This window comes from Leptodactylus fuscus, chromosome 9, assembly GCF_031893055.1.
Source record: "Leptodactylus fuscus isolate aLepFus1 chromosome 9, aLepFus1.hap2, whole genome shotgun sequence".
NCBI classification, from domain to species: domain Eukaryota; kingdom Metazoa; phylum Chordata; class Amphibia; order Anura; family Leptodactylidae; genus Leptodactylus; species Leptodactylus fuscus.
The window spans coordinates 46,774,054-46,797,317 of NC_134273.1; the positions used below are offsets into that span (position 1 = coordinate 46,774,054).

At 40.4% G+C, this 23,264-nt stretch overlaps 1 protein-coding gene across 1 annotated transcript in view; it reads left to right on the forward strand.

Moving 5' to 3' along the window:
• The first annotated feature begins 1,197 nt into the window (after positions 1 to 1,197).
• GUCY2C (guanylate cyclase 2C) overlaps positions 1,198 to 23,264 on the forward strand; it is a 111,176-nt gene continuing 89,109 nt past the window's right edge. The window contains exons 1-3 of the mRNA XM_075286331.1: positions 1,198 to 1,393; positions 17,098 to 17,204; positions 17,286 to 17,353. Of these exons, the coding sequence (XP_075142432.1) occupies positions 1,198 to 1,393; positions 17,098 to 17,204; positions 17,286 to 17,353 (371 nt within the window). The remainder of the gene's footprint in view (positions 1,394 to 17,097; positions 17,205 to 17,285; positions 17,354 to 23,264) is intronic.

Sequence of the window (23,264 nt, forward strand, 5' to 3'; positions counted from 1 at the left end):
CTGATGTAGATTATACAGCCTGGTCGCGGTTGGAAGGAAGGACCTGCGATAGCGCTCCTTCTCACACTTGGGGTGAAGCAGACGGTCACTTACAGTGCTGCCAAGTCCCATACATGGGATAGATAGGATCCTTGAGATGGGACAACCCCTTTAATCCATGTTAAAAACAATGCTTTGCTGCGATCCGAGGTGGCTCTGTTCTCTTCTCCCTGACGTGGGTGACCGCTGATTGGGTCATGTCATTACACTGAATGTGACCCCTGAAGCCCTAGCAGAGGTCTCTTACTTCAGGCAGAAGCGTCTGCAGAGCACAGAGAAGGTGAGTATCATTGTTCTTTATTTTTCATCACCTCCCTGGGGCTCCAATTATTATTATTTGGGATTGGTATAGGCTGTTTCGCTTTGGACTCGAGCTTCTGCACCAGGGAAATAAAACTCGCGTGCTGGGGGTTGCTGACCCTGGTGCTACAGCAACTGTTTTTTTGTCTGTGTTCGCCACCCAACTCTTCCACCTAAAATGAAGAGTTACAGATCATGGTGTGGAGCAAACAGAGTCAAAAGCTGATGTTCCTACATAACAAACAATCCGCAGCGGAAAAGTTGCATTTTCAAAATCATCTGCATTTTGGAAAATCACAGCACGCCAATTATACCTTCGGAAGCTCTGGTGTTTTTCATATAGTTATAATAAGAAGAGAAAATCTGCAGCCTTAGCCTAAAAGTTGATGACCACTAACAGCCTCAGCGACAGCATAAACATGGTTTAAAAGCAAATTTAGTAGTAGTAAACGCCTTTTATAAACTGTGCCTTGGTTCATTAATTTGATTCATCCTTAGTCCTACAGTATCTAATCTAACATCTGTTTTGTCATTGCTGCATTTGGTAGTCGCCATTTTTATGAGTTCTTTATGACTATAGTCTTCCAGTTTTCCTTGGCACAGTAATTAAAAGTAGTGTTTATTGGCATGGCCACTTTTCTGCCAAAGTGTAATGGCTCTTACCTCTCTCTGTACAAATATAACATGAAATACAGAAGCAACCTTTTTGTTATCTACTGTTGTTAATGTGTGACCAGACAATGTGTAGATGGGAGTGTAAAGAAGTGATCTGTAATCACTGCTGTCCTAGTAGCTCTGTTTTTCTGAGAGCATCCGTGACATCCTAGCGAATTTTTGATAGGACATGGTTGAAGAAAGATGGTGAAGTCAGTGATATATCTGTTCATACATATTCTATGGCTGCCATCACTGGTAATTTCAATGTGCAGGAAAGGCAACTACACTCTAAACATGATTATACTAAATGACACATCAACAGAATGGAATGTAGACTATATTAAAGAAGCTGTAGAACTTGGCCTGTCAGTGCTTCGAAAGGACCTAGAGAAGACAGGTATGAACTATTCCATTTATCATTTATTCTCTTTTTATTATGTATTTAAAATATGCTTTATTTCAAGAATATTGTGATGCCATGTATAATTAAAATAATCATTTTACATACTATAGCCCTTCTGTGTAATCTAACCAATACATTCTATAAACCTGTCATGTCAAAACTTTCCACCGTGGTCTTTTTATGCAGCGTTTTTTTCTGCTGTGGCTTGTTACGTAGGTCTTAGCTTAACTTTTGTTTTATGAATAGAAAAAAAACACATGAAGGTTGAAGTCCTGCATTGCGAAAAGGAAGCGCTGGAAATGCCGCAGCAAAAAAAAAAAACGCAGTATTTTATAGTACCTGCAAAGTGGTTGGAATTCTGGCTAGTCCCATTGGCACTTTAAATTAACATTTTTGAAAATAATATAAAAAAAAGAAGAAAAGGAAAAAGAAGGCGGCACAGCTCTGTGACGAGAATCCTATATAAAACGTGGTAATGCGGTTCCCTTTTTGTGTTTAACTCTGTGTACGGCAAAAATGCTGATTATAATTAGTTGTGTGCACCGAAAAAATCCCAAGAAAACAAGTGTATTGAAATTTATAAAAAATAAGAAAAATAGGGATGGGCACTCACCAATCAATAGACGAACGATCTTCTGTAAAATAAATCCTTTATTGGGTACATGGATAAAATTCAGAGAGGGAGTGACAGCATATTGGCATTCTAGGCTTGAAAAAGCGTCAGTGTAGACGCGAAACGGCTGTTGCCATTTTTTCTGCCAATATGCTGTCACTCACTCTCTGAATTTTATCCATGTACCCAATAAAGGATTTATTTTACAGAAGATCGTTCGTCTATTGATTGGTGAGTGCCCATCCCTATTTTTCTTCTTTTTTATAAATTTCAATATTTTTGAAAATAACATCATGTCAATTTTACGCCTGGAAACGATAGCATTTTCCATGTAGGTATAATAGGGGCAGAAAGTCCACAGAGGAAAACTACAGAAAAAAACCACAATGCATTTCTTTTTTTTTCTTTTTTCTTTTTTTTTGCTGCACTTCACTACGTGATGCCTTAGCCTAAGACCAAAACTTTTCTCAAGGATTAAGAACCAAGTCTAATTTCAATATGACACCTTGATCAAAAAGTATATTTTGTATCAAAATCTCACATATACATGATGTGTTCTTGTATGTTTAGCCGGATACAGCAGAACAGCTCACAATTCCACTGAAAACTATAATGTCACTAAAATAATCTGTATTTATCTGTAGGTTAATTGAACAATATATGTTTATTTTTGTATAACACCTACAAAAAGACAATGATCAGCTTAACACAGCTATACTGAGATCTGTTTGTAAAAACTTTAATATATATATGTACTAGCTTTTACCCGCGACTTCGTCTGCGGTGATTTGAGAATTGGGCGGACACAGACGTGTGAAACTGTAAAAGTGCTTGAAAAAGTTTGGTGGGCTAGCAAATGTGATGTGATGTGTTATATTGTGTATGTAGTGATACAGACAATGTGATGTGTTTTATTGTGTATGTAGTGATACAGACAATGTGATGTGTTGTATTGTGTATGTAGTGATACAGACAATGTGATGTGTTGTATTGTGTATGTAGTGATACAGACAATGTGATGTGTTGTATTGTGTATGTAGTGCTACAGACAATGTGATGTGTTGTATTGTGTATGTAGTGATACAGACAATGTGATGTGTTGTATTGTGTATGTAGTGCTACAGACAATGTGATGTGTTGTATTGTGTATGTAGTGATACAGACAATGTGATGTGTTGTATTGTGTATGTAGTGCTACAGACAATGTGATGTGTTGTATTGTGTATGTAGTGCTACAGACAATGTGATGTGTTGTATTGTGTATGTATGATACAGACAATGTGATGTGTTGTATTGTGTATGTAGTGATACAGACAATGTGATGTATTGTATTGTGTATGTAGTGATACAGACAATGTGATGTGTTGTATTGTGTATGTAGTGATACAGACAATGTGATGTGTTGTATTGTGTATGTATGATACAGACAATGTGATGTGTTGTATTGTGTATGTAGTGATACAGACAATGTGATGTGTTGTATTGTGTATGTATGATACAGACAATGTGATGTGTTGTATTGTGTATGTAGTGAGTGTAGTGTATTGTTTATGTAATGATACAGACAATGTGATGTGTTTTATAGTGGAAAGCTATATGTAAATGTGAGTGAGTAGAGTGAGGGCTACTCCTGAGGTGACAGTAAGGAGTGTGCAGGCAGGTTGAGGCAGGAAATGCCAGGCAGTGTGTGTGAGTCTATAGCTGGGGCTAGGAGTCCTGCTTTTGTGAGTCTCCTGCTAGGAAGCCATGTTGTTTAGTGGCACCAAAAGTAGCCTGTGACTCAATCCTAAGGGAAAACTATGTTTGTGGAAAATTGCACGCAAATCCGTCCAGGCGTTTTAGCGTGATTGAGGAACAAACATCCAAACTCACAAACATCCAAACACACAAACTTTCACACTTATAATATTAGTAGGATATATGTATATATATATATATATATATATATATATATATATATATATAGGCACTAATGTGACCATTGTGTAAAAATGTGGAATATTTCTTAACGTAATAGCTAAAATAGTTCCAGAAACTCGATAGAAAGTTTCAAACCACTGACATGTATAATAGGCTCTAATATTCTTTAGATTTATATCCCCAAAAAATGTAATATTTGAAATCATCCTATAGCAGACAAAGAAAATCAAACTGAGAAAGGATTTAGAACTCTGTATAGAGCATGGCTTCTATACAGAACCATAAAACTACACGGGATTGATCATTTATAGTAGGTTATCTCTGCTACATACCTCTCCTTATATTGATTATAATTGTTTAATACAGATAAGCAAATTACCTTCAAAAGTATCTTCATGATACACTAAGTAAAAGGTTATGTTTACATGCATTGAGTTTTTACAGTAGTATATAGAATTGTACAGACCTATGCTGTATAGGCTCCAGTGACTGACCAGATATTACTTGCAAATTCCTAAGATTTCACGCACACACATTTGTTCAGTAGTAGTTCACTGCCTAGTATTTGCTGCAAACTTTGCCCCACAGCAGAAGCACGCTTGCTCATGTGCTTAGACTAGGGCCCTTATAGCTGTGTGAGCCAAGGATATATGCTTAGAAAGCAGTAGTCCTCAAGTAGCATCTGAAGTGAGACTGAGAAGATGGTGTCTGAGGAATCAGGATACTTGCCCCTGCAAAATGCTAAATGTCATCTCAGCCACCCAAGGCTTTACTATAATAATAAGTTAGGGAGATTTGAGTAGTTTACCAGGTTTATTATATGGTTGCATAGATTGGTTAAGATGTTGTATGCTGTCTATCTGTACAGTAAGTATAATATTCTGTGGGCCCACCAAGGATTCACCTGTTCATCACACAGTGGGGAGATTTGATGGCCCCGTCTCAAGCATGCCCACTTTTTGGGAAAGTGGTGTAGGCAACACAAAATGCCAGTTGCAAAAGTTGTCAAAACTATCATTCAAAAAGTCAGAAACCTGTGGCTTTATTATGCCAGAAAACTGGTATAGAATAATAATATATTTCCCCCATTATGTGCAAAAACAACACATACAGATTCCATCATCGTGCAATGATTATTTTTCTGGGTTGGAATCATACAACTCAACTGTAAGGGTCTAAGGCCCCACGTAGTGAGCCACATCCAAAAAAAACTGTGGAAACACTTCCAGCATTTTTGTAGGTAGAATTGACAAGCTTTTCTGCAGCTGACTCCCCCCCCCCCCCCCCCCAATCTCTGGATGGGATTAGCCAGATTCCCATCCAATTTTGCAGGGACTGTAAAAAACACTACGTTTTTGCAAAGAGGGGCCTCAGCTTTAAAAGGAATTTCAAGACAAATGAAAGTTAAACAAATATAAGGAATTAAAAATTTAGCAGTGATTTTCTCTATTCTCCTTCGTTATGACAATTTGTTAACTTAGTTGCCAATGTATCCTATCATGAATGAAGGAACCTTCTATTTGTTGGCTCTAGGGTTAAGCCAATCTTGAGATTTCAGGATCGTTTTTAAATCCGATTTTCGATCATTTTCCAGCCGATCCCAATCGTGAAATTTGCTCGATCGCCGATCGGGATACGATCTTTCCCGATCCCAATCGCTCAACCCCATTTGTGATATGTACGTGAATAGGGTTGAGCCGATCTTGAGATTTCAGGGTCGTTTTTAAAATCCGATTTTTGATCATTTTCCAGCCGATTGCAATCGTGAAATTTGCTCGATTGCCGATCGCGATCTGATCTTTCCCGATTGCTCAACCCTAGTTGGCACTTGTCAGAAACCCAGCCATGATTTCCTTTTTGTAGTGTAGTGTTCCTGCATGGATTCTGAAAGTGCCAGATGGTAGAAAGTTCGTACTGTCATGGTTGTACTCTTTGGCAACTGATTTAGATAACAGACTGTCGTGACCAAGCTGGTCAGAGAAACTCTTTACAACTCTGGATATTTTTTCACTTATATTTAAAAAACTTTTATTGTCTATAAATTTAAAATTGGTTTTATTTGTAGGAAAATCCCTTTAACATTCACTGAAGTTACTTTGACTTCTAGGGAGTTTTCCTTAGACATAAATAGCGTTCTGACGCCTATTACGTGAGCACATAACTGCTGACGTCTTGTTTTTTTACATTAATAGTTCATTCTACAACTTTCTTTATTGTGGCATAATAAGCAATACTCCCATTCTTAACTTGTATACTTTGTAAACAATGTAGAGCTGTGGTCCCAGCATACATAGGAAGCAGAATGGTGGTATTAATGACATTTACTCAAATGACCACTTTTTCAGCTGTCCGTGGCCTTATTTTCTTTCAGTGCACATACAGTGCAAAGTTTGTGCAGACAAGAAAGCTGTCATATTTACATGGCTGTCACCATCTTCCATCCTATTAATGCTGAAACTATGGCCCAGATGAGCAGACAAGTGCCTGTTTATTGTGCCTCAGCATGCAGTTTAAGGGTAAGTTCACACAGAGTTTTTTGGTCAGGATTTTGAGGCCGAATTCACCTCAAAATCCTGACCAAAAAGACGAGCTGGAAAAAATCATGACCAAAAACGGCTCCTGGAAAAAAGAATGGACATGCTCATTCTTCAGGCCGATTCTCCTCGCGATTCGGCCTGAAGACACTCCCATTCATTGGGCCTAATCCGGAGTGGAGTGCGCAACTGGATGCCGGTGCACTTACAAGATATGGAAGCACATAAACAAGTGGATAAATCAAGAGAAATGTATTTCTCTACCTCCTATAGCACCAATTATAAGGACATCATTAACATCATTAAAAATAATTTAACAATTCTGAGACAAGATGAAGTTTTAAATAACATCTTAAAGGAAGGTTGCAATTTTGTAGCAAGGAGGGGTAGAACCTTGAGGAATTAATTATTCCCTAGTTACTTTTCATCAAATCAAATATTACATAATGGAAGAGAAAGAGTTAAAGGTTCGCATAAATGTAGTAGCACCAGATGCAGTGTATGTCGCTATGTCAAAAAAATGTTGACTTTTACTGTATTTTACAGCACTAAAACATATACCGTATTTTTCGGACTATAAGACTAAAATTTTTGGAGAAAAGAAGGGTGCGTCTTATAGTCTGAAGGTGGCGCCTGGCATCCGCTGTAATAGAGAGGCGGAAGCCGGCAAGTGATAGACGCCATTACAGGTGCCGGGGCCTGAGACATCGCTGCGCTCCTCTGCCCTGCATGAAGCCAGCAGCGGCAGGGGCTCCTCCATCCCCCCGCCGCTGGCTTCATGAAGGGCAGAGGATCGTAGCGATGTCTCAGGCCCCGGCGTCTATCCCTCCCCGGCATCTGCCTCTCTAGTACAACGGATGCCGGGTCAGTATCGGTGGCCCCTTCTCCCCCGGGGCCGGTCCCCACCGGCCCCGTACCTGTAGAGTTGCAGGCCGGCTCCTGCGCGGCGATATCGCAGGAGCCGACCTGTCCGGGTGACAGCCGGGAGCCTAATGAGGCTCCCCGGCCTGTCACTGCTGTATTAGTATTACAGCTGGTCTCTATGACCAGCCGCCGTAATACTAATATACAGAATGTCCCATAGACGGCAATACAGTTGTATTGCCGTCTATGGGACTTGCGATCAAGTGACCGCAGGTTCAAGCCCCCGGGGGGGGAATAAAATAGTAAAAAAAAAAAAAAAAGCTTTAAAAATATGAAATAAATAAAAGTTCTAAATCACCTCCTGTTTTTTTTTCAATACAAGGTGATCTAAGCAATAGATATCCCCAAAATGGTATAACTAAAAAGTACAGCTGGCCCCGCAAAAAAAAACGCTCTATGCATCCCCGTACAGCTGCAGGGTCACCTGTCAATGTGGCCTTGCAGCTGTTGCAAAACTACAACTCCCATATATTAAATACTAGCTGGTACCCGCGACTTCGTCTGCGGTGATTGTAGCAGTGGGTATATACAGGTGCAGGTAAGGTTTTCGTACTGTGTGTAAGGTATGGGATATGAAATGTAACATTGTATCTTGTTTTTTCTGTAATTCAGAGAATACGTGAGACTTTTGTGTTGAAGTTACTTTGTATTTGAGCTGCTATATATACGGTGTTGTGAGAAACTTTACATAGTGACTTTGGGACAGAAGTATTTGAAGTTAACCATTTCCCACCGATGGCATTTTTTGATTTTCGTTTTTGACTCCCCTCCTTCTAAACCCCATAACTTTTTTATTTCTCCGCTCCCAGAGCCATATGAGGTCTTAATTTTTGCGGGACAAATTTTTCTTCATGATGCCGCCATTATTTATTCTATATAATGTACTGGGAAGCAGGGAAAAAATTCAGAATGGGGGGGATTTGAAGAAAAAATGCATTTCTGCGACTTTCTTACGGGCTTTGGTTTTATGGCATTCACTGTGCAACCAAAATGACATGTCCCCTATATTCTGTGTTTCGTTACGATTCCGGGGATACCAAATTTATATCGTTTTATTTACATTTTGACCCCTTAAAAAAAATCCAAAACTGTGTTAAAAAATTATTTTTTGAAAAGTCGCCATATTCCGACAGCCGTAACTTTTTTATACGTGCGTGTACAGGGATGTATAGGGTGTCTTTTTTTGTGGGACCGGGTGTACTTTGTAGTTCTACCATTTTTGGGAAATGTTATTGCTTTGATCACTTTTTATTCAAATTTTTATCAGAATCAAAACAGTGAAAAAATGGCGGTTTGGCACTTTTGACCATTTTTCCCGCTACAGCGTTTACCGAACAGGAAAAATATTTGTGTAGCTTTGTAGAGCGGGCGATTTCGGACGTGGGGATATCTAACATGTATATGTTTCACAGTTTTTAACTACTTTTATATGTGTTCTAGGGAAAGGGGGGTGATTGGAATTTTTAATCCTTTTTATTTATTTTTTTATATTTTTTTTACTTTTTTTAAACTTTTTTTTTTTTGCATTTATTAGACCGCCTAGGGGTATTGACATGGGTGGGCGGTGTCGCGGCTTGTCAGAGCGGTGGGGGTCGGCAAGCATGGCTGCTCCAGAGCGTTAAAGAGAGCCTCCTGGAGTATCGTTAAGGGGAGGGGCAAAGTGGTAAAGTCTATGTATATGAGATTGTGTGGGGTTAGGGGCGAGGCTGTAGAGGGCAATATGAATTTTGGGGCTTGCTATGGTCCAAAGTGTGTGAGATTGCAGAGATGGTGGTGTGAGTTTGGGTTTTGTGGGGGTCCTGGCACAAACGTATGTGCGCTATTGTGACGAAAAGTAGCCTATTGTTTAATCGAGTGTAATGACTATGTTTGTGGAAAATTTCAGCCAAATCGGTGGAGCGTTTTTTCCGTGATTGAGGAACAAACATCCGAACATGCAAACATCCAAACCCACAAACCCACAAACTCACAAACTTTCACATTTATAATATTAATAGGATTTTACCAGTTTTTGCTTCAAATTTTTTTTCCCCTATTTTCCTCCTCTAAAACCTAGGTGCGTCTTATAGTCCGAAAAATACTTACATTACTTGTAATACAGATCATGTTGTTTATTTAATCACATGTGAGGCCTGCAGATTACATTACGTGAGCTGTACAACAAGAAATCTAAGAACTAGAATTTCTGAACATCTCTGTAGTACTAATAGGGATACTGTGAGAAAATCGGGAGTATCAAAACATTTTTGCAATATACACAATAGCAAACTAACCTCTTTTCATTTCAATGCCATTGAAGCAGTCAGTCGACCCCCAAGGTGGGATAACTGGCAATGACAATTATTGAAGAGAGAGGCATTTTGGATCTTTACATTAAAAATAAGACACCCATTAGGGATGAATTATAGTTCAGACTTAGCTTTTTTCTACTGATATACATTTTTTTCTCATTAGTTTCACATAAGTTGTTGCAATTGATTGTAAAATAGACTGGGTTTTTTCCAAGTACCAAATTAGAGGCAGCTGCCACAGGGCCCGGGACATTAGGGGCCCGGTGACAGCTGCTACCACTGCTATCATTATTCTCGGAGGTCTTTTCAGACCCCCGAGTATAATGATCGGGGCCCCCTGTTGGTGGAATAATTTCCACCAACAGGGGGCCCCGAAGCTGCAGCAACGGCTGACACACAGGAGCTGCAGGTCTGGCTCCTCTCACCGCTTCAGGACGCTCCCCCTCCCCCTCTCTCCCCCCCTCCCTTTCTCTGCCTGTCCTCTGCCCACCAATGAGGGGGCTGAGGAGAGCCCAGGAGGCGGGGCTTATCCCTGCCGTCCTGTACTCAAGAGGAGAAGAAGAAGCTGCTCCAGGAAAATGAAACTAAAGAAAGAAAACAGGTCCACAGGTACGTACTGGGGTTACTATACTTATTAATATCAGGCATTTGGGGTGATTACTTTTGTTTTAGTAACTCCATGTGCCTCATATTAATAGAAGTTAACCCTATCATGTCCCTCACATTAACCCCTGTGTGCCTCACCATAAGAGTTACTAATATGTGAGACATATGGGGGTAATAATAATAATGAAGATACTTTATTATTATCTCCATGTCTCTCACATATTAGTAACTCTTATGTGAGGTACACAAGAGTTAATGTGAGGGACATGATGGGGTTAACTGCTATTAATATGAGGCACATGGAGTTACTAAATTGTAATGCACATGACCAGATTTTTTATCCACAATTGTCCTGGTATAGCGGTCAGCGGGTGATGTGACAGTATTTAGTCCTGTAGGGGCCACTATGGGACATAATACTGTGTGCAGTGGCCACTATGGGGCATAATACTGTGTGCAGGGGCCACTATGGGGCATAATAATGTGTGCAGGGGCCACTATGGGGGATAATACTGTGTGCAGTGGCCACTATGGGGCATAATACTGTGTGCAGTGGCCACTATGGGGCATAATACTGTGTGCAGGGGCCACTATGGGACATACTGTGTGCAGGGGCCACTATGGGACATAATACTGTGTGCAGGGGCCACTATGTGGCATAATACTGTGTGCAGGGGCCACTATGGGGGATAATACTGTGTGCAGTGGCCACTATGGGGCATAATACTGTGTGCAGGGGCCACTATGGGGCATAATACTGTGTGCAGAGTCCACTATTGGTCATAATAGAGCGCGCAGGAATGCGTAGGAGGGACTCGGTCAAGATCTTCGGTGTCGGGGGGGGCCACATGTCAAAAGTTCGCCACGGGGCCCTGCCATTCCTAGTTACGCCACTGTACTTACCTAATATAATGATCCCACTATCAGCATCCACACGGCTCTAGAAATAATACACATGCGCACTTGACATATAAGGTCCATCTTTTAGAAGGGACAATCTTTATTATGCATGCGCAAGAAGCTATAAACACCATATTTAGTCAGGGTCTATTACTAACATCTATTTGGCTTCAGAAGTAATACGCTTGCGCACTTGGTCCATAGGGTCCATCTTTAAAATGGGACAGTTAACATTACGCATGCGCAAGAAGCCGTACTAACCATATTTAGTAAAAGCATTTTGAAATCTGATAAAAGGCGCAAGCGTGAGGAATTGATTCAATCGGGAGCAGCTAGTATATACAGTAAACCCAATAATAAAGAGGAGAAATATGCATATGAATACTGTATGGTGTTGTAATGCATAACCTGATTGTGAAATCCATCATGGTTTATATTTCTGATTATAAAAGGACTATTTTTGAAATGAATTCATTCTAGCACGCATGCAGGAGATACCCAATAAACTTCGGACTCAAGTCTTCGTAATATCTATTTATTCGTGTTAATGGTATTATCATAACCAATGTACTCTGGAGATTTTATACATTCATTTGCTTATTCAATTTTGTTTGTGTTCTTTGGTTCATTTGTCACGTGTTCATATGATGTCATTAATCTAACATCTGATGTATAAGGAGCATGTAATTGAATTTCCGTCCAAGTACAGACGGGAGGGGCCAATCTTTTAACCCCTTAGCGACCCTTGACGTAACTGTACGTCATGGGTCGCATGGGGATGTATGGAGCGAGCTCACACGCTGAGCTCGCTCCATACACGGCAGATGCTGGCTGTATAATACAGCCAGGACCTGCCACTAACAGCAGCGGTCGGTGCCCGAGCCGATCGCTGCTGTTAACCCTTTACACACTGCGGTCAAACGTGACCGCAGTATGTAAACGGTGCCGGCGGCATGGGCGCCGCCATGTTTTGCCGATCGCCGCCCTCCTGAACGTCACAAGAGGGCGGTGATCGGTTGCTATGACAGCCGGAAGCCTATTGAAGGCTTCCAGGCTTGTCTCTGCACTAGATCTATTAGACGATGCCAGAGGCATTGTCTAATAGAAGTGCTGCGATTTTCCTATTCACTGCAATACTCTAGTATTGCAGTGAATAGTATGAGCGATCAGACTCCCTAGGTTTCAAGGTACCTAAGGGGTCTGATCATAAATGTAACAGAAGAAAAAAAAAAAAGTTTTTAAAAGTATTAAAAAAATAAAAAAAATATAAAAGTTCAAATCACCCCCCTTTCCCTAGATCAGCTATAAAAGTAATTAAAGAACATTAAACATAAACATATTAGGTATCCCTGCGCTCCAAAATGCCTGAACTATTAGAATATTAAAACATTTATCCCGTACTGCGAACGGCGTAGCGGCAAAAAAAATAAAAACAGCCAAAAAGCGTTTTTTTCAACACTTTGCCTCCTATAAAAAATTGAATAAAAAGTGATCAAACCATCGGATCTTTCCCCAAATGGTATCAATAGAAACGTCATCTTGTCCCGCATAAAAAGACACCACAACCAGCTCCATACATGGAAATATGAAAAAGTTACAGGTGTTAGAACATGATGACACAAATTTTTTTTTCTATTTTGCAAAGTTTATCATTTTTTTAAAAGTATCACAAAATTTCAAATACTATATAAATTTGGTATCACCGCGTTTGTACTGACACGTAGAACACAGGTAACATGTCATTTGTACCAAACAGTGAATGCTGTAAAAATTAAACCCATAAGAAAATGGCGCAAATGCATTTTTTCTCCAATTGCGCCTCATTCTGAATTTTTTTCCAGCTTCCCAGTACATTGCACAGCATATTGAATGGTGCCATTACAAAGTACAATTTGTCCCGCAAACAATAAGCCACCATGTGACTCTGTGAACTGAAAAATGAAAAAGTTATGGCTCTTGAAATGTGAGGAGGGAAAAACGAAAATGCGAAACCAAAAAATGGCCTGGTCCTTAAGGGGTTAACATCAGTTTTAACTTGTATATATAGATCGATGTAACGCTCAGCAGATTAAGCCATGATTAAGAGGATCTCTCCTCGAAACGCGTAGGATTAAGCCCTACCCGAATCTGCACTTGGGACTATATATATATATATATATATATATATATATATACACACAAATACAATTTTAATTTGGAGAATGACACTCTACTAATAAAGTACGGATTTTAATCTATAAGCAAGTGGAGTCAGTGCTGGATTTTACTGTTTTCTGTTGTCTTTTTTTATGACTTGTCTTAATATCACCCATCTGATGTCACAGGTATGTGACAGGAAATATGAGAAGTGAGAAAGGAGAAGTTGTGGTGGGTTTACAACAGTCATAAACCAAATTAGTCACAAATCGCAATAGTTATAAATTAACAAACAGTTTAGATGCCACAGGTGACAACTTTAATATGTGTTGTTAATAAGTGTTGTCACATGCACACAACAGGAACATCAAACATTCACACAAAACTCAAAAATAAAGTAATCAGCGCAACTTTATTATATTAAAAAATCAAAATACAATGCGCCAAAAGCATAGTATTGAGTGAGGGGGTCAAAAAAATAAGAAAGTGCTAAAATGGGCCATATATTTTCAGTAAACATATAATACAGTAACAGGCTCAGACTGGCCCACCAGGGATCTGGTGACTCTCCCAGTGGGCCCCGAGCCTGACTCTTAATCCACATTTTTCCAATACAAATACATTGGCCAGGAGCCCAATTGGGATGTTCAGGGGCCCAATTGGCCCCTGACCATCCCATTCTGGCTCCTGACCATCCTGAACAGGCCCCTGACTAATGCATTTGCATTGGCAAAATGAGGACTAATAGTGGTCGGGGGCCGGATCAGGCTGCATGAAACAGCTGGCGTAGCGCAGCAGCAGGAGACAGTCCTTACGTTCTTGTGGGCCCGCCCTCTGTAGCTTGGATCCTGAAGGGCAGCCTCTGGAGCCAATCCAATTGCAGGTTGTTGCTGCTAGCATCACTGATATCCTGATGCTATGTGTGGTGGCAGGATTTAGCAGAGGAGCTCAGATCAGCAGTGGGAAAGTAACTACTATTTACACAGTTACACACACAAAACAGCTTTTCCCCCTCTTTTGCACTCAAATCTTTCAACTGCATTAACCCCCTCTGAGAATTACAACCCCCAGCAGCTCCAGATGCTCTGGATATGTTGAGAGTTGTATTCCCTACTGTACAGTTTCCCACTGTATTGTTATGCTGGTGCCTGCTCTAGGGCTCTAGCATAACAATACCTAAGTCACAGAAATCAACGAGTACTTTTCTGTCCGCCTCTTTCAGTTTGAAAATGACAGACACCCAGTAGACCTTATTATAGTTAATGGGGTATGTTGGTGTCCATGTGCAATTGCCATTTTCACAGTCCGCCTCTCCGTCATTTGGGTCCCGTGGCGGACCTGTATGATGGAGCGCTTGCCACAGGTGTGGAGTATAGCATAAGGCTATGGCTACACTATAACTTCCGTTATGCAACCAAAGATCGCTGTGTCACCTTGGGACTCATTCACACTTTAGTGAATGGAGTCGCATTGGGACCCTCAGGTTGCATTCCGACTCCATTCACTAACATGAGTGAAAGAGTCACAGGGCGACATGGTGATCCACATGACAGGAGTCATGGCTGATTTATCAAGTACAATGGTTTCCACTGACAGATTTTTGCGCCTAATTTATAATGATGTACACGCATCGTTATAAATTAGTCGCATCCTCTGGGGTCCATGTGCCTAAACAGAGCTCCACATCAGATCCTTGCTGGCTAAACTTCTGGCATGATTAATACTAGAAAGCTGGAGTAAATGAAGATAAAAATGACTAACTGATTATAAAAATGCAAAACTCAAAAAGTCGCTAATTTTTTAGCAAAAATTTTCACTTGTGCAAAATAATTACTTTTTTATGGCTTGTATGCCAGTTTTTAATTATTTTTTTTTTTAGCACACAAGCATACTCTCCTGTCTCCAGTGTCTTCTAGCGTGTTCCAGTCTTGCATGTGACTACCAGCAGAATTGCAGGACCAGAACATGCTGGAAGAACACTGGGGACAGGTGAGGTTTTTATTTATTTTTGTTTTGTTTTTCACTTCCCTGAACTAATTATAAGCAAATATGTGTGTGTAGATATATATATATATATATATATATATATATATATATATACACCTCTTTAAAGTGTGGGGCATTAGAGGGTATATTACAGGGGTTATCCAGGCATAATTTTTTATGGTTGATCCTCAGGATAGGCCATAAATACCTGATCTGTAGGTGGCCAATACCCAGCCGTCAGACCAATCAGCTGTACGGAGCCACTTACTGTGCCCATTCTGTACACAAAATGGAGCCAGAAGCAAAAAGCTCTGTCCACTGTGTATTAGCCGGGTACCTTCACTGCCGCTCAGCACATATTGAAGTCAGTAGGAACTAATTACAATGAAAGTGCCAGGCTACTATACAGCGGATGGAGCTTTCTGTTTCCGGCCCTGGGCTCTGGAAATGGCTCTGTACAGTAGATGGGGCCGCATATCAGCCTCCTAGCGATCAGGTATTTATGGCCTATCCAGAGGATAGGTCATAAAAATAATTGAGCCTGGACAACCCCTTTAATATGCCCAAACAATTTAATGCCCCACCACCACCACCTACAGGATGTTAGCCCTCACCACTGCTCCAACACAATATAATGAACCCAGCACTGTTCCCCATACAGTATGAGGGACCAGTGAAATGGCCATAAATAAATTAGGCCCTGACAGCCCCTTTAAAGAGATTGTCTAAAGCATACTCACCTGTCTCTGCCTGTGTCTGTTCGGTCTCATGGTGGCGCCTCATTTCTGGAAATCCTCTATAGGGTGTAGAGATGGGTTTAGGTAGTGCTATTCATATGACGGGTGAGCAATATGGCATTGTTATTACCTGTAGTCACTTTTTCTCGGTACAGCAGGGGTCCTGGTGGTAGAGCCTTAGATACAATTCCACTGGTGGGCAATAGACATGAAAAGTGCTTTGGGGTTAGTGGTTCTACATAACTGGGGGAGCTTAGAAGCTCATTCCATATTAACTGTTAACTCAATAATACATCCATATGCCAAATTGTATCATCATATGGTTAGATAAGGCAATTCTGAGCTCATATCAGATAACAGAACTCCATCTCTACAATGATACTATATATTGCTAGTAAGCACAGAATTTGAACTAACCTAGATAAAACAGGATGCAATTCACTTTAATCTTATATATTCTTTAATACACAACTCTTTTAAATAAGTACATCCACATTGCCTCAGAAATACTCCTATCCAATGGTGCAAAAATTGTGGTACCTATAAACTATACCCTTTTGATCTAAGCCACATCATATATATATAAAAGAAGGTGCAATATAATAGCACCAGAAATTAGCAAAATTTGGGCACATTATTAACCCATACTCTAATTGCAAACACACTATGAAGCTGAAATATTGGGCAGATTTATACCTATAGGTATACAGATGGGACTAGCCATCTAGACGAGCCACCTTCACGAGGCAATTTTCAGAATTTTGTATTAGTATTTCCAAACCAACAGCAAACTAATAATATGAAATAAGAGATTATTTCTTTACCTGTTTTTCCAAAAAATGCATTTGGTGAGGGGATGATCAGTGTGTGCCAACCTGGCATAAACTATGGCAGAAGAGCATCAGGCTTTCAGCCTTGGTTTCCACAAGCAAGATATTCATTGGATTTTTACAAAAATAACGCAGTGTGAATCCAAATAACAGTGATACGTTGTATAGGTATCTAGAAGTGATAAAATAAATAATAGTTCACTGTTGTATGTTCTGTGCAGGACGAAATGTGAGTGTTGAATACCACGTGTATACCACAGCTCCCTATCTAACACAAGGATGTGTATCCAGCGGGTGTGAAGGGGTAGAGAAACTAAAGTATCTCTTAGTAAGTTTTTTCTCCTAAATATACAATTTCTCCTATACAAATTGTGGGGTACCCATTAATATTCCTTGTTTCATTCTGCAGCAGAGAAAAGATCTGGGATGTGCCATTCTTGGTCCAACATGTTCATATGCCACTTACCAGATGCTCTCGTAAGTAAATACCTTAAATTACATAACAATGTTGAATGCATTTTACATTTACCAGCAGGATGTGTCAGAGTATATGTATCTTCTACGAGGCAGTTATACCGTAGGGTTGTCAACTTCTCAAAAGATTATAATTGATATGCAGTTGAAGACATAACTTTATAAAACCTTTATCATCTTAGTAATCGGATAGTTTTTACTACAGCTCACAAATGCTCTTAGTGCCCGGGACTGAAAAATCTAATCTAAATAAATACAGTCCTATGAAAAAGTTTGGGCACCCCTATTAATCTTAATCATTTTTAGTTCTAAATATTTTGGTGTTTGCAGCAGCCATTTCAGTTTGATATATCTAATAACTGATGGACACAGTAACATTTCAGGATTGAAATGAGGTTTATTGTACTAACAGAAAATGTGCAATATGCATTTAACCAAAATTTGACCGGTGCAAAAGTATGGGCACCTCAACAGAAAAGTGACATTAATATTTAGTAGATCCTCCTTTTGCAAAGATAACAGCCTCTAGTTGCTTCCTGTAGCTTTTAATCAGTTCCTAGATCCTGGATAAAGGTATTTTGGACAAACAATTCAAGTTCAGTTAAGTTAGATGGTTGCCGAGCATGGACAGCCCGCTTCAAATCATCCCACAGATGTTCAATGATATTCAGGTCTGGGGATTGGGATGGCCATTCCAGAACATTGTAATTGTTCCTCTGCATGAATGCCTGAGTTGATTTGGAGCAGTGTTTTGGATCATTGTCTTGCTGAAATATCCATCCCCGGCGTAACTTCAACTTCGTCACTGATTCTTGAACATTATTCTCAAGAATCTGCTGATACTGAGTGGAATCCATGCGACCCTCAACTTTAACAAGATTCCCGATGCCGGCATTGGCCATACAGCCCCAAAGCATGATGGAACCTCCACCAAATTTTACAGTGGGTAGCAAGTGTTTTTCTTGGAATGCTGTTTCTTTTTGGACGCCATGCATAACGCCTTTTTTTTTATAACCAAACAACTCAATCTTTGTTTCCAAAATGAAGTTGGTTTCTCCAAATGTGCTTTTGCATACCTTAGGCAACTCTATTTGTGGCGTACGTGCAGAAACGGCTTCTTTCTCATCACTCTCCCATACAGCTTCTCCTTGTGCAAAGTGCGCTGTATTGCTGACTGATGCACAGTGACACCATCTGCAGCAAGATGATGCTGCAGCTCTTTGGAGGTGGTCTGTGGATTGTCCTTGACTGTTCTCACCATTCTTCTTCTCTGCCTTTCTGATATTTTTCTTGGCCTGCCACTTCTGGGCTTAACAAGAACTGTCCCTGTGGTCTTCCATTTCCTTACTATGTTCCTCACAGTGGAAACTGACAGGTTAAATCTCTGAGACAACGTTTTGTATCCTTCCCCTGAACAACTATGTTGAACAATCTTTGTTTTCAGATCATTTGAGAGCGGGCTGTCCATGTTCGGCGACCATCTAACTTAACTGAACTTGAATTGTTTTGTAGAAAGAAATGGTCCAAAATACCTTCATCCAGGATCCAGGAACTGATTAAAAGCTACAGGAAGCAACTAGAGGCTGTTATCTTTGCAAAAGGAGGATGTACTAAATATTAATGTCACTTTTCTGTTGAGGTGCCCATACTTTTGCACCGGTCAAATTTTGGTTTAATGCATATTGCGCATCTTCTGTTAGTACAATAAACCTCATTTCAATCCTGAAATATTACTGTGTCCATCAGTTATTAGATATATCAAACTGAAATGGCTGCTGCAAACACCAAAATATTTAGAACTAAAAATGATTAAGATTAATAGGGGTGCCCAAACTTTTTCATAGGACTGTAAATAAATAAAAATGTAAAAAAAACTAAAATTTCCTACTATGACAGAAAAATGCAAAAAATGGCTTGGTCAATAGGGAGATAATAAAAGGCCATCAGTAATACTAACCACGTATATATATAAAATTTTGAGCCACTGGGAATGTTGGAAAGAAATAAAAGCTGAAATAAATCACTGTCTCTAGTATTATTCTGACATGTCACATTCTTGAAAATACAGTTGTGCTTCTAACTAAGTGAAGAGAGCGAATGTGAACTAGAAATAAATGTCAGGAGTGGAAAACTGAGTTATAATGAATGTGGTTAAGGTGATGATATTGAACAAATGTCAGGAACAAGGAAGGAAATGTGTATATAGGTCGCTATGTCAGGAGACAGGAGACATGTAAACCAGAGAGTCTCCCTGAAATTCCCTATGCTAGTAAAATAGAAATAAAAGCCACAATATGTTGTTTTTTTTTATTGAGCTTTACTTTTAGCATTACTACAAAACGCATGGAATGTTAGTGAATTTTCTTTCCATGTCATTCCTTTATCTGTCAGTGTTGCCCTCTCAGCAATGTATTATTAACCTATTAACTCCCAACATACTCCATTCACTTCTGTTGAAGTTCCAAGAACATGAGAGCAAGTATGCATGCTGGGAGTTGTAGTTTTACAACCAGGTTATAATATTATTATTATTTCTACAGCATCATTAATTCCATGGTACTGGACATTATTATATTAATTCTGTGGTGCATAATATTTTATTATTTCCAGAATTCTGTACATTATCGGGTTTACATACAGTACACAAAACAAGTACACTACTAATAGTGACCAACAGGCACAGCAGAATTGAGGGCCCTAGCCTCAAGAGCCTACAATTTGTGACAATCCTACTAATATTGTAAATGTGAAAGTTTGTGTGTTTGTATGTTTATGTGTTTGTATGTTTGTTACTCAATCAGGCAAAAACGGCTGAACAGATTTGAATAAAATCTGGCACATAGATAGTTTGTAACCTTGATTAACACGTAGGCTACTTTTTAACCTGGTAAATGACATGGCCTCATGACGTTATGAATTTATGTTCACATACTATATTACACTGCTCTTGGCAGCAGGCTGATAAAGCCTGGTCTGTTATCTCTCTATGTAAACACACAGCTAACCCTCAGTCCATTGTATACATCCATTTGCATATTATCTGATCTGCTCCAGGAAAAGTGCTGACACACTGGATGGGGAAAACACCTTTAACCCCTTCCCACTGATAGCATTTTTTGATTTTCGTTTTTTGTTTTTGACTCCCCCCCTCCCTTCCAAACCTCATAACTTCTTTATTTCTCTACTCTCAGAGCCATATGAGGTCTTAATGTTTGTGGGACAAATTGTTCTTCACAATGCCACCATTAATTATTCTGTACAATCTACTGGGAAGCTGGAAAAAAATTCTGAATTGGGTGGATTTGAAGAAAAAGTGCACTTGTGCGATTTTCTTATGGGCTTCATTTTTACGGCATTCACTGTGCAGCCAAAATGACATGTCACCTGTATTCTATGTTTTGGCACAATTCTGGGGATACCTATTTTACATTGATTTATTTACATTTTAATCCCTTAACAAAAATCCAAAACTGTGCCAAAATTTTTTTTTCTAAAAGTCGCCATATTCTGACACCTGTAACTTTTTAATACTTCCATTTATGGGGATGCATAGGTGTCTTTTTTTGTGGGACGTGATGTACTTTCTAGTTATTCCATTTTGGGGAATTGTTATTACTTTGATCACTTTTTATTCAAATTTTTATCAGAGGCAAAACAGTGAAAAAAAACAGCAGTTTGACACTTTTGACTTTTTTTCCCGCTACAGCGTTTACCGTACGGGAAAAATATTTTTATAATAACCTGTAATCTTCAGGTTGTCTACTTTCAAAAAATATATAGGGCTTAAGGGTTCACTTACTTTTCACTGTGTTTAATCCCTACATTTTATAAGATGATTTAACATTTCCAGCTTCAAAGCAGATTTTTGTTCCTTCCATTTCTGGTGGTTTTCTGAAGACACGTGCATGTGGATGTAGGCCATAGTGATATGTATGAACTCTGCACATGTTGAACTCTTATTTTTAGGAGGTTTGGTGAATATAATGTATTGTTTGGTTTCCGCTTTAACAATTAATGTACATTTATTTGCATTATTTCATAAAATATTCATTTTAAATCAAAATTGTATGAAGGTGCCTGTTCATATACAGTACCAAGTGGCATTGAGACAATGCTGTAGGTGTCTACCTTAAGAAAATATATAGGTATGGGGGGGGGGGGGCTGGATGCTTTTTTTAATGTTGCAATTTAGGTTTGATTTTTCCATCTCAAAACTGTGGAAATTGCTCTGGCTGCTGGAGGTGCAAAATTTGCAGAGATCCTTGGCAGTGAAAGAATTAAGGACCAAAATCTTTTGTCTTTCTAGTGTATTTGAGCCGAGTAGGATGGTGGGTGTGATTTACCTGACAATTGGGAAGTAAATCCTTTGTCTGATTTGCAATCAGCATTCTATACATCAAATGATGTTATACCATAGTGCCTGGAAAAATCCTACTAATATAAGTTTGTGTGTTTGGATGTTTGTTCCTCAATCACGCTAAAACGGCTGGACGGATTTCCCTAAAATTTTCCAGAAACATAGTTATTCCTTGCGATTGAAACCTAGGCTACTTTTCGTGCCGCTAAACAACATGGCTCCTTAGCAGGACAGTCCCAAAAGTAGGACTCCTAGCCCCACACACACACTTCCTTGCATTTCCGGCCCCATAATACCTCCACACTCCATATTGTTGCCTCTACGGTAGCCCTAACCCCACTCCATCACATTTACTTGTATGTATTTCCACACCTTACACACTCACATAACCCCAAAAACAAAGGTCCCGCTCTGCCACCGCCATCTTCTCTCATCAGCCGCGTGCCACCGCCATCTTCTCTTATCAGCTGCGCGCCACCGCTTGGCCACTCACACCAACTGCACTTCACTGATTCACTGATGACGCCACACGCACAGTTCCCGCGCAGAGCCCTCACACAGTCTGGCCCACACGGCACACATCAGACCGCAGAGCGCACACACAGTCTGGCCCGCACCGCCACTCAGCCCCGACCCGGCAACTTTCCTTCACTGTCTGCAAACTCACCGGTAAGTTCGCAGCACACACATAAGCTGCCCTGCTCTTCCTCCTCTGTCCTTCACCACAGTCGCCCGGCCATCTGGCACATCACATCACCTCCGGCCTACAACACCACTTCCCCCCCTCAAAAATAAAAAAAAAAGACCTCACAAGCTCTTCCACAATGCCCCACGGCGTACGGGGCAACCATCTCAACCATCACGGCCCACCACCACATCCCCCGCCACACTCCACCTCACGGCGGCCACTTTCCTGCATTCCTAACCTGTGGTGACCATAGCAACCGGGTCTCCACCACACACAGAGCCCCGCTGCTCATGGCCGCCATTAACCCACCCACCCTTTCATTTGCAGGCTGGCTCCTGCCTGCCGACCTGTTTCGCTTCCAGCCGCCAGCATATTCCCGCCTCCGAGCACGCTCATTCACATCTTACCATCGCGGCTGCCCTAACACCAGCCGCGATAGTAAGACACATATAATCTCCTTTGCTTGCCGGGTATACCTCATGCCTGCAATCAAAATGTACTTTGATTGCAGGCATGCACACTTAAAGAGGACCTTTCACCATTTTGCCCACAGGCAGTTCTATATACTGCCGGAAAGCTGACAGTGCGCTGAGTTCAGCGCACTATCGGCTTTCCCGATGTGGGCCCGGTGTGAAGAGCTTACGGTCCCGGTACCGTAGCTCTTCTATGGTCAGAAGGGCGTTTCTGACAGTTAGCCAGAGACGTCCTTCTTCACAGCACAGCCAATCGCGCTGTGCTGTGAGAGCAGGGAGGAACGCCCCCTCCCTCCCTGATAATGCTCGTCTATGGACGAGTACTGCGAGCAGATGGAGGGGGGAGTTCCTCCCGGCTCTCACAGCACAGCGCGATTGGCTGTGCTGTGAAGAAGG